Below are 12,711 nucleotides of genomic sequence, written 5' to 3' on the forward strand. Positions count from 1 at the left end.
CTGTGCACGACGTTTCATGTATTTGTGATGCCTCTTTGTAGTTATAAAAATCGAACAGGGGGGCTGGTGAGATGACTCAGTGGGTAAGAGCACCCGACTGCTCTTCCGAAGGTCCAGAGTTCAAATCCCAGCAACCACATGGTGGCTCACAACCACCCGAAATGAGATCTGATGCCCTCTTCTGGTGTGTCTGAAGACAGCTACAGTGTACTTACATATAGTAAATAAATAAATCTTTAAAAAAATAAAATAAAATAAAAATTGAACAATCCAGGTCATTCAGCTACACAGTGAGTCCCTGTCTCAAACAAATGAAATAAAATAATGAAAACATAACATCCAGTGTTACAGGGGGACCTTTATAACAACACAATGTTCTGTAAGTATTACGGGGGGGCTTATAACTTCTTTTTGAGATGGTTTTAGCAGCCCCATCTCTGGGGTGACGTCAGCTGACAATGGTAGAGTTGGGTGGAGGTTGCTGAGGATACTGTAAGCCTCCATTGGGAGCTTGAGTCTCCTAGGCAGGCACTTCAAGCTGTGCTGCCCCATGTTTGCCCACAAACCCCCTCTCAGGGAGAAGGCAGCAAGGTGTGTGTGTGGGGGGCATGGAGGATGGCAGTGTAGGGGATGAGTCCTGGTGTGGTCACAGATCTGCCAGTCAGCCTGGCTTTACCTCACTACTTCCCTCAGAACTATCTGGTCCTTGTGACAGATCCACACACAGGTGAGGGGAGAATACAGTGTCCCTTGCTGAGAATAGAAGCAGGCCTGGAGGATGGTGTGTGCTCTTAGCAGGCTAGGCCTGGAGGCAGGTTTAAGGAGATTTATTTAAAAAACAAAAACCTGGTGGGGTAGAATGTGATGATGAGTTCCTTTAATCCCAGCACTGGGGAAACAGAGGCAGGAGGGTCAAGAAAAACTCAAGGCCAGCCTCAGCTACCTGAAAACCTGTCAAAAAACAAACAAACAAACAACAAAACAAACACCTCACTCTAACAACACCCCCACCTGTAGCCTGGATAGCTGCTGGTGTCTTAGGGTTTTACTGCTGTGAACAGACACCATGGCCAAGGCAACTCTGATAAGGACAACATTTAATTGGGGCTGGCTTACAGGTTCAGAAGTTCAGCCCAGGGCTGGAGAGATGGCTCAGCAGTTAAGAGCACTGACTGCTCTTCCAAGGGTCCCGAGTTCAAATCCCAGCAACCACATGGTGGCTCACAACCATCTGCAATGAGATCTGATGCCCTCTTCTGGTGTATCTGAAGACAGCTACAGTGTACTTAAATATAATAATAAATAAATCTTTAAAAAAAAAAGAAGTTCAGACCATTATCATCAAGGTAGGAACATGGCAGCATCTAGGCAGGTGTGGTGCAGAAGGAGCTGAGAGTTCTACAACTTCATCTGAAGGTGGCTAGCAGAATACTGACTTCTAGGCAGCTAGGGTGAGAGTATTAAGCCCATACAGTGACACACCTACTCCAACAAGGCCACACTTCCTAATAGTGCCACTCCCTGGGCCAAGCATATACAAACCACCACAGCTGGGATTCCACATCTGTTGTCCACATTCATCTTTAGAAAACAGTTCACTTATGGAGTCCTCGGTTTCCTTGTCTAATAAGCAAGAGAAGCAGAGCCTAAGACTAAAGACAAAATCCTTTTTGGAGAAGACCAAAAACAATCTTACATCTTTTTTTTATTCTTTAAGGCTTCTAATAGGCAAACTTTAAGGAACTTAACTTTAGGTAGGCCAGAGGGTGAACAGCCTGAAGTCTCAGCCCTGGGGAGGTGACAGCAGTAGGGTTGCAAGTCTGAGCCTGCCTGGGCTCCAAAAGGTTTAATTTTTTCAGGTCAGAGGTAAGATGGGCTTGCTTGCTGGTTGAGTCAGCCAAGGGTTTCTCCCTCTAGGGGACATGAACGGTAGCTGCACTTATGCAGAAGGGGGATTGAGTCTGGGGACCCCAAGAAGCAAGTGTTTCCCTAAACGAAGTTCTATAACTCCCCCTCTTCCCTCCTAGCCTGTGCAACTCCTCAGTGCCTGCTGTGGCGGGCTAGACAGGTGTCCCACAGTCAGTCCTGGGTCTACTGAGACCTCCCTCAGTGAGAGTCCTGGACCAGACCTCAGCCTCGTCTTGACAGCAGCTATGGAGTCGTGATCAAATCACTTCACCTCTCTAAGCCTATCTGACTCTCAGGACTGAGAAACTCAAAAGCAGCTATATTCTTGAGAAGAAAAAATAAAACAAAAACCAACCAACCAAACAAACAAAAAACCCCTGCACAATGTCCCGAGAGAGGTGCCCTGGTTTGGATGTGAAGTCCTGTGTTTCTTTGCTGCAGTCACACAGGCTTGTCTGAATTCCCTGCACAGGGTACTTTAGCCTCACCTGGCGTTCATTTATGCTTCCTGGAGGCCAGATGTCTCCATTCCCAAGTTGAGATTTATCTGATACACTGCTACACCAAGAGGAGGGTCTCTTCCTGGGCCTGGCAGACACCCAGGAGGGGCTGGTAACTCCTGGGGACAGGTAGCAGGAGTCTGACTTGGGGTGGGAGGTTGTGGGATCATGGTGGGTCGTCAGCAAAGCTCATACACACAGGTTTGATTTCTCCCCTCCTTATCAGTGTTGTCCTAACAACCTGGAATGTTGGCTGGAAAACCGAACTTCCACTAAGTGTAGAGTTCAGGCAGCCTCCGAGGAGGAAAGAGACTGCTCAGAGCCCTGAGGAATGTCTTTCCTTACCTTACATAGAGATCTTCAGTATGTGTTGGGCCCTTCAGCAGGAGATGCAGAGATGAGTTCTTCAGGGTGACAGGGAAGGCAGGGTGGTAAACAAAGTCACATGGCATTTGGGAGAAACACAGGACTCTGGCACCCAGGCTAACCAGTGGATGACAGGCTTCTTGGAATTGAGGAAAGAGACCATTCAGTTTTCTGAAGACAGTCAAGTCCAGGTTTGGGCCCACACTTGGGGTAATCGTATCCTTTCTTCCTGGATATTGAGGATACATGTGTTCACAGCTATGCTTGGCTTTTTTTTTTTTTTAATAGGGTCTTGTCCAGCTTGGCCAGGACCTTGCCACGTTTCCCCCTTAGCCTCTTGAGTGCCAAAATTACAATCATCCACCACCGTGCCTGTCAAAGACGAGTGTGAGGGCAGAGTAGCGTGTAAGACTAAAGAAAAGGAAGGCCCGGCCAGAGGACAAGCTTGAACAAGGCATGCAGATGAGAAACCACGGACATCATTGTAGAAACTTACCTACACGCAAGGCTTTGGTACAGGAAAGAGGGTGGGAAAGTGAAGGTGGACTCTCTGTGTAGCCCTGGATGACCTGGAACTCACTCTGTGAAACAGGCTGGCCTTGAACTCACAGAGATCTGCCTGCTTCTGCCTCCCAAGTGCTGGGATTAAAGGCAGGAGCCATCATACCAAGACTTGAAGTACAACACTAATACTTTGTATATTATAAATTCTTACCATACAAATCAGTAAAAAAGGCTCTGAGATGAAGTAGAAACTTGAGTTCTTTGGAAAGTCAGTTGTATGGCATGATATTTTGCTGGGGCAAACATGTGACATGAAGGAGTAGTTTCCTGAAGCAGACACAAGTAAAAGGATGTTTTGCTAAAGCAGACCGGTGAAAGGACCCATGATGAAGGATTCTTCTCTAACTACATGCAAGTATCAGTTCACCTTACATTTCATTGTTGAGCTCCATTTGTTGTGACTCCATAGAGAGAAACATACTGGAAACGTTTCTAGTGGTGTTCTGGTGGCTTCTTGCTGCTTTCATGGACTCGGGCAGAGTGATATCAGCTGATACAGACTCAAGTGGAGTTTTGCTAAGACAGACTCACATACTGAGGCGAGACCCGTTTGAGAACACGTTATGTTTGGAGAGCGGATAACTAAGACTCAATGGACAGTGGGAAAGGGCTTGCTTGCATAGCTAGCTTTGCAACGCTTCCTGGTCTTCTTCGCTGATCTTCACTTTGTTAAGAGAAGTAAGGCAAAGAACTTCTCCTGGCCTAATCACTCCTGCTGACTCATGCAGATTCGGCCGAGGCCTGGCTGTTTCTGCTAGGTTGTGCCAACACTGCTGTTGATTTGTGTTTGCTGTCCTGACACTACCGACCTGGACTGCTGCTATATTCACGAAGTATTTGCAAGTGGATGGAATTTGCTCCAAAGGACAAGTTCTAAACAGATCCACTTCCTAATATCCTAATTACCTAATTCCTGTATCCTAATAACTTTCCTTTTCTACTGCCTCTGGTGGGTGGTAGGCTAGGAGGGAGGTTAAAGTGTTTAAAAACCATCATTAAAATTAGGGTTGAGAAATATCTAAACAACACAGAGAAATTAACTAGAACTTGCCCAAATCCTACAGCTATCAAGCAGTAGACCTGGGATGGGAACTAGACTCATCTGACTATGGAATGCCTCCCCCCACCCCCACTCCAGGATCAAAACAGGGTGGATGGGGGGAAGCCACTTGGCCAGGGTTGCCGGGTTGTGTCTGAGATGTCTGCTCTTGCCTTCAACATTCCTTCTATCTGAGCTGGCAGCCTTCTGTAGCCTTCCTGTTTCAGGCCAGCAACTTGTCTCTCTGCAATTATTTTCAGGTCTCTATTTACCACAGAAAGGAAGGAGGCAGCACAATGAGAGTCTGTTGGAAATTAATTATATTTTTAAGATAGGGCAAGTTCCACTATGCTTGCCTCGAACTCTGGATCTTCCTGCCTCAGCCTCCAGAGTTTTGGGATTACAGGTGTGTGCCACCACATCCTCCTGCTATTTAATCCCATTTTAAACAGCAGGAGAAAATATGTATTTTTTTTTTTTAGACAGGGCCTTAGACTCACAGCTATTCATCTGCTTCTGCTTCCCAAATGCCTGCACCACCACAGGGAGAGAGGACAACCATGCCTTTCTCTCTGACTATAAGTGTGGCTGAAAAGTGCCATCAAAACCAATCCCATTGTCCTGGGTACAGGTTTGGTTCTGTCATCCACAGAGAGCGGCGGATGTTGCTTAAATAAGGTCATGTCTTATTTAGGGGTTCAGCCAGCACACACACATTCCAATTGCCCCATGGACTCTAATCAGTCTGAACCCTGAAATGGAAGAATACATTAAAACATACTGGTGTAGGTCCAGGGCTCCCCATCTAAATTTTCTTTTCTTTTTTAAAGATTTATTTATTTATTATTATACATAAGTACACTGTAGCTGAAGACAGACACTCCAGTAGAGGGAGTCAGATCTCATTACGGATGGTTGTGAGCCCCCATGTGGTTGCTGGGATTTGAACTTTGGACCTTCGGAAGAGCAGTCGGGTGCTCTTACCCACTAAGCCATCTCACCAGCCCTTTCCTTTCTTTCTTTCTTTCTTTCTTTCTTTCTTTCTTTCTTTCTTTCTTTCTTTCTTTCTTTCTTTCTTTCTTTCTTTCTTTCTTTCTTTCTTTCTCCTTACCCCTTCCCTTCTTCCTCTTGCTCCGGCCCCGCTCGCTCCGGCCCATAGGTTTTATTTGTTTCTCATTACAGATGGTTGTGAGCTACCACGTTGCTGGGATTTGAACTCATGATCTCCGGAAGTCAGTCAGTGCGTTTAACCGCTGAGCCATCTCACCAGCCCTAAATTTTCTTTTCAGTGTGTTTCTTTCCCTCCGCATTTGCATGGGAAGCTGCCCTGTAGCTTCAAGCTCTGTTGCTTGGAAGGGAACCTTGGTGGAGTCTGGTAAATAGCACGCCGGTTCCTTTGTGTCCAGTCAAGTCATGATGGGTAATCAAAGCCCGACTCCTTGTTGAGTAGTTAGGCTCAACATCGACAGTGTTTCCAGGAATCTTTATCATGGGCTTAAAAATACATCTCTAATAGGTGAGAAAACTGAGACTTCCGGATCGGGGATAGCAATCTTGAGGAGGGTAACTCATGTGTCTCTGGGTCAGACTCAAAAGCGCACACTGGTTTCGTTGCCTCTGCAGCAGCCTTCAAAGAGCTGCTCCTCCACTGGAAGATGAGAGGAAATGTTTTTCTCAGGTTTTGGACGCCTAAGTTTTCCTTCAGACCAATTAAATCACAATCTCTGGGGTCGAAGCAGACATCGTTGTCTCTTCGGATTCCCTGTTTGATTCCCGTAAGCACCCGGGACACTGACCTGCCTTCTACTTTAACAGCCAGAACCACTGGCTGGCGCTCATGAAAGCAAAACTCAAACGGAGGCGCGGAGGGAAGGAAGGAGGGGGATATTTCTCCTTATCTCAGCGTCAAAACCTGGGGAGGGGCCCTGGTGGGGGTCCCTGGGGGCTCAGGTGTGGCGCGGCTGCAGGAAGTAACCCCCTCCGGTGGCCAGGAGCGCTGGGCGATTGCGCCATCCTACTGGGCTTTCGTAACTGCGAGCCTGGGCTGCCAAGAGGAGCTTCAGCACCGGTTCCTCAAATGTTTCGCTGTTGCCAGGACGGCCGGCTGCTGTGTGTCACGTGCATGTGGGAAGTCGCGCCCACACCGATCTGAGCCACGCCGGGGCGAGCGCTCGCAGTGCGAGCTGAGTGTGGAGCCCGAGGCCGAGGGCGACTGCTCTCGCTGCCCCAGTCTGCGGGCCGCCCGGTCCCGGCTGCCGAGCTGCTCCGCCGCCCGCCGTCCCGCGTAGAAGGAAGCATGCTGACCGTCGGCTGCACGCTGCTGATCGCCCTGCTGGCCGCGCCCGCGGGCGCGCTGGTCCTCGGGAGCTGTCGCGCGCTGGGTAAGAGGAACCCGGAGCGGGCGTGGGGAATGTGACACTGTCTGGTTCCGTCGGCAGAGTGAGCCCCGCCGGTACCGGGTGCTAGCTTGGGCTGACTCACCTGTGCTGACGCGGTGGAGGTTCGCGCGCCCCCTGTTGTGTCTAGCGCCTTTAGCTGCGTGCTCCTGTGTCTGGCCAGTTACCTCAAGTCTGAGTACAGGACAGTGTGTTTTCCTGAAACCTGACTCTGGTGTCTGGTTCCTAGTGTTCCCAGTCTTACTCAACAGCATCCCAAAAAGAGATACCCAGAGGGCGCGCCCTAGTGGAACAGTAGTCCCTTCTGGAGAGTCCTTTATGCCACTGGCTCTCTCTGCTTTAGTTGTGGCACCTCACGTGGCTCTCCTTAGTTCTACTACATTCCATGTCATGTGTAATGACAGTGACCCGACGGTGAAGGGTCTGACATCATGGGCTCTGAGTCACAGGTGTTCCCGCCTCACATACTTACTCCTTTAGCCAACTAGCCCTAGCATGCAGAATGCCAACACCCACATCCATCCCAGTCCTGTGAGTTTGACAGCAAAGGATGTGGGACCTCTTGGAACTGTGCCCCTGCCCCCTGCCCCAGCCCTCCTGATTAGCAGGTGGACCAGGCAGAGGGTAGGGTAGAGGCAGTGTGTTTATCTTCCCTGCACTCTGCCTTGTGGGTCTAGGCCTCTCTGTGGGCTCTGGCTTCAGGCCCAGCAGCCTGCCTGGTCTCTTCTGGAGGAACTGGGAAACTGCTTCTCTACAGGTTATTTTAGGGGCCGAGGGCTTATTCAACAACATAGAAAGAGCCAAAGGACATGGGGAAGATTTATCCTGTGCTGGTCGTGGGGACAGTGGTTTCCAGGCTTTCTTTCTGCCTGGAAGGTAGAATTCCTCAAGCTTGGTTTGGTACCCCTGCCTATATTTTCTTTCTTTTTTTTTTTTTTAGACAGGGTCTCCCATAACCCAGACTGGCCTCAAACTTGTGCCTCTTCTGCCTCTATCTCTTGAGTGCTGGGTTTTCAGGTATTAACCACCACCCCATAATTTACACGTTTTTAATCCTCTACAGGATTGACATAAAGCTTTGGGAGGAGTCTGAGGTTCAGAGAGATGCAAAGGGAAGCATCAGGCCCAGCTGCTGGATCCCTAGCCCCTCCGTGTCTCAGTGTTCTCCTGTGGTGGATGCCCAGTGGGTAGAGCTGAGGGCGTCTGGGGTAGGCTGAGCACCACTATCATCTGGTGGGATTCTGGGGGGAGAAGACACTGATGAAAGAGAAGATCCCCGCTTAGCTGTTCATGGTGCCAGGCAGGACTGAGGTCTCTCCATCTTGGGAGAGCAGGACTAGGCCTCTCTGCTTGTCACAGTTACTACTCAACATACCCCAGCGCCCCCACCACCACTTCCCTTTGTTCCTAAGGAGCTGCAAGGCACTTCGGAGACAGCGAGTTCTGTTTTCCTGTGGTTCAGAAAGGACACCCAAGGGTGGGGGTATCTTCTGACCCAAACAGCCTTTAGAAGGCAGAACTGGGAGTCTGGGGAGGAAGTGAAAGCCCTCCCAGCTTAGAAGGAAGAGGCAGAGAAGTCCCCATCTCCCACACCCACACTTGCACAGCTACAAACTGGAGAGTGACAATCAAGAAACAATCACCAAACAGGAAGTGTGGAGCAAATGACTGAGATGTTTGGCTTTAGAGAAGTGAGGCCAGCTGGAGATGGCTCCCCGGGGGGAACCCATGGGTGGAAGATATACATATACATATATATATATATACATATATATATATATACATATATATATATACACACACATATATATATATATATATATATATATATATATATAGGCAGGCGAGATAGCTCAGCACACACACACACACACACACACACACACACACACCTCCATCCATCATCCTTAGTGGTTTTTGCCTTCATGTATTCATGTCTGTGTGAGGGTCCCAAATCCCGTGGAACTGGAGTTACAGTTGTGAGCTGCCATGTGGTGCCGGGATTGAACCTGGGTCCTCTGGAAGAACAGCCAGTGTTCTTAACTGCTGAGCCATCACTCCAGCGCCAATAGGTGGGATTTTCATAGTCTGCCCCTCCAGGGCCTGCTAGGACTCCTCTGTGTCTTCTTCCGCCTGGGGTTCAGGACCAGCTGGGACTGAGGCTTCTGCCAGGTCAAACTTTCTAGGCGCTGCTGACTGAGGACAGGCTGAGCATGGGTGGCTTCAGTTCCCCTTTCCTTCTGTAAGGCAAGAAAACACGCAGCAGCACAGATGCCTATGTATCTAAATCTCCTCTCGACTTCTGAATTCCCTCTGGGACAACCTCTTTCGGTCTACAAAACCTACCTGCATTCCTAGCCTCACTCTGAATCAGTATTTTTCTGAAGGATATATTTTTATCTAGCATCAAATTTCGGCTAGGAAGGATAGATCTTTGTAAAAACCACAATTTTTAAAACATTAGGGTTTGTGGGTTTTTTTGTTTGTTTGTTTGTTTTTTGATATTTTGAGACAGGGTTTCTCTGTGTAGCCCTGGCTGCCCTGGAACTCACTCTGTAGAACAGGTTGGCCTTGAACTCAGAGGTCTTTGCCTCCTGAGTGCTGGGATCAAAGGCCACGGTACCCAACTAAAAATGACAATTCTTGACCCCTGGCCACTCATTAAACATGTATCAGAAGCGCAGAGAGTGAGGTCTACACTTTGAAAAAAACAAATTGTTCCTTGTGATCCCTGGGCACTGGCAGGCTTAAGGACATTTGCCTAATGGTCAGGATGAGTAAAAGACCTTCTTCCCTTGCCAGGTTCCCTGTTACCAGAAGCCTCTCCCCGCCTTGGCTCTGCCCCTTGTTTATTCGTTGCAACACATATTTATGTATTCCCCGTAAAGCCCTTGGGGACCAAGTGGGATCCGTCATGCACACTCCACCCTAAAAGGATCCTGAATGTGGCCAAAAGCAAATCCTGAGGACAGAGCCAGTTCAGTCTCTCTGACCTGACACTGGGTACCAACTCTTCGGGGACAGATTGTCTCAGGAGTCAGCTAGACAGAGGAACCCTTCTGACTGGGACCCTAAAGCAACAGGAGCCTGCCTGTTCTCTACCTCATCTGACTGGCATCAAACTGTGCAGGCACAAGTGTGGCCATAGCTGGGTTACGTAAACAAAGTAACCTCAGAGCTTCTGGCTTCAAACAGATGTCTCCCTCAGCAAGCTTTCCATCTGTCCCTGCAGGCCCGAGTGCCACTACTCAGTCATCAGCTTGAATCCAGGGCTAAAGCTATCTCAGATGAGCCAGTGAGTGAGTTTAAGCTATTAAACCTTAAATTAATAGAAAAAGTAAAATGGGCACATGAGATGGCTCAGCAGGTAAAGAAAGGCATTTTCTGCTGCCAGGACTGATGAGCTAGGGACCCGGGGGGTGGTTATTCCCAAGGGTTTCTGTTTCTCTGGCCTCTACATATGTACTGTGGCTAGTGCATGCACATAAACAAACAAACAAATAAATGTAATAAAAACAAAAGCTGTGTATGGTGGCACATGCCCTTAGTGCCAGAATCTGTGAGTTTGTGGTCAGCCTGGTCTCCACAGCAAGTTCAAGAAAGAGGAAAAAAGGGTGATTTCTAGATGTGCTTGATGGTGTAACTCCTGCATATGGGAACCTGATGCAGGGGGATTGCAAGCTCTAGGTTAGCCTAAGCTACAGAGACAGGGTTGGGGTGGGGGTGGGGGGTAGAGGAACCCTCAAAAAAACAATACAAACAAACAAAAAAACAGAACAAACCTCTGTCCTTCATCACGCCTGTCACTTGCAGTGCGCAGTGGCTAGCTGTGGCTGGTGTGACTGTGCATGTCTGCTCACGGGGCTTTCCCATAGCAGAGGGGAAGTGTGTCTGTCGGGCGAGGGGCTAGAGAGCTATGCGGTGTCTTCCAGAGCTTGCTCCACCTGTATGCATGGTGCTCTGAGGGGGCATTGGAGCCTCTGGAACTGGAGTTACAGATGGTTGTGAGCTATCTTGTGGGTGCTGGGGATCAAATCCTGCTTCATTGAAAGAACTCTCTCTTTTTGGAGACAAAGTCTCGCCACGTAGCCTTGGCTGGCCTGGAACTCTCTGTGTAGAACAGGCTGGCCCTGAATGCACAGAGAGCCTCCCGCCTCTGTCTCTCAAGTGATGGGACTAAAGGTGTGGGCTCAGGAGGTCATCAGTGACAGTTTATCAGTGAGCTGTCATCTTTCTAGTCCCAGAGCTGACGCTTTACCTGAACCTCAGCAGCTTTCACCACTGCGCTTGTCTCTTGCCAGCTCTGTCTGCTGGTTTCTAGCACAGGGTGCTCCTGAGGCCCCAACCCAGGAGCCTGTTCTCTGACTCACTTCTCTCCCTACCTCCTTCCAGAAAATCATTCTTTGGGCTTCCCTTTCTGTGGTGGTTACAGTAACTGTGGCTCTGAGTATCAACTTCATTTGAAAAATTGTGTCAGACCCTTGGCACAACAGTGCGGCTTTGGGTGAGTGGGGTGCCAGCCCGCTCTTGGCTGGACAGGGTAGCTACAGGACAGCAGGTGGGGTTGGATGAGTGATCAGAGGCCATTCTGGGGCATGTGGGAACTGAGACATCTATAGCACAACCAAGAAAGGATGCTAAATCAGGTTTGGTGGACTGCAGGTTTCTAATCACAGTACTCAACAGAGAGAGGCAGAAGTTCAAGGCCAGCTTAGGTTACATGAGACCCCCCGGAAGTAAAGTGTGGGAAGAGAATGGGAGTGAGAAATGCCTATGGATCCCTAAAAGGAGTCAGCAGGAACTTGGGAGTGAGACGTGGACTTGAGAGTCACCTACAGGCAAATCCCTCCATACACACACATCCCTTTTTCTCGTCTTTAAACAGTTGCCCTGTGTTTCCCCTGGGACTGACCTTGGACTCATGCTGGCCTTGAACGCACACAGATCTGGCTGCCTCTGCCTCCTGAGTGCTGAGATTACATCTGGCCAGATGTTACTTTAAACTTTTAGAATTACCGAGCTCAGCCTGCTCAACAACAGAAAGAATAGGACTCAGGGGCCGGAGGTGAGGTGCTGGAACCTTCTGATCAGAGGAGACAGAATTAAGGAAGACTGTGACCGTGAAGTGAACAGGATAGTGTAAGGAGGACTGGTGTCCTGAGAACCCAGGAGGACACTGCGCCCATGAGTGGAGTGGTCTTTTTGTTTGTTTTGTTTTGTTTGTTTGTTGTTTGGTTTGGTTTGGTCTTTTTTCCAGACAGAGTTTCTCTGGCTGTCCTGCCTCCTGAGTGATGGGATTAAAGGTGTGAGCCACCAACCACTTGCTCCTCCTCAAATACTCCTGAAAAGTCAGGCAGGTTGACCCAGGCTTGACCAGTGGATTTAACAACAGGCAGGCCACTGGTGTTGACTTTGGTCTGTGGAGCTTTGGAGGAATGGTGGGAGCCAAAGACAGGCAGAGAGACAGCAGACCTGGTCAGCTCTTTTGGGATTTCAGAGCATGTTTGTTGGCTACAGTTCAGTCGACAAAGAGGAGTCCTAAAAAGGCTATTGAAATAGGTGTGCTTTTATATGTTGGTGGGAAGGATCCAGAGACAAAATGATTGAAAAAAGTAAAAACTGGCCGGGCGTGGTGGTGCACGCCTTTAATCCCAGCACTTGGGAGGCAGAGGCAGGCAGATTTCTGAGTTCGAGGCCAGCCTGGTCTACAGAGTGAGTTCCAGGACAGCCAGGGCTACACAGAAAAACCCTGTCTGGAAAAACCAAAAAAAAAAAAAAAAAGTAAAAACTGGTGGAGCAAAGTCCTTAAGTAGTAAGGAGAAAGGGGCCCAGAGAACCTAGAAACCGTCATACAGCAAGGTTGTGACAGAACGAGGTCTGTGCCTGCATTTGAGTTTTTGTTTTATAGTGTGTGTGTGTGTGTGTGTGTGTACAGGCA

At 48.9% G+C, this 12,711-nt stretch overlaps 1 protein-coding gene across 2 annotated transcripts in view; it reads left to right on the forward strand.

Annotated features, from left to right (window-relative positions):
* Nucleotides 1-6,460: 6,460 nt before the first annotated feature.
* Il6r (interleukin 6 receptor) overlaps nucleotides 6,461-12,711 on the forward strand; it is a 47,573-nt gene continuing 41,322 nt past the window's right edge. The window contains exon 1 of one of the 2 annotated variants that reach the window (XM_021158566.3): nucleotides 6,461-6,758. In XM_021158566.3, coding sequence (XP_021014225.1) covers nucleotides 6,674-6,758 — 85 coding nt within the window. In that variant the 5' untranslated portion in view covers nucleotides 6,461-6,673. The remainder of the gene's footprint in view (nucleotides 6,759-12,711) is intronic. The other variant, XM_021158565.3, reaches the window with a different exon arrangement.

The sequence above is a fragment of the Mus caroli genome, unplaced genomic scaffold (genome assembly GCF_978045245.1).
Source record: "Mus caroli unplaced genomic scaffold, Mus_caroli_1 scaffold_3, whole genome shotgun sequence".
Classification (NCBI taxonomy): domain Eukaryota; kingdom Metazoa; phylum Chordata; class Mammalia; order Rodentia; family Muridae; genus Mus; species Mus caroli.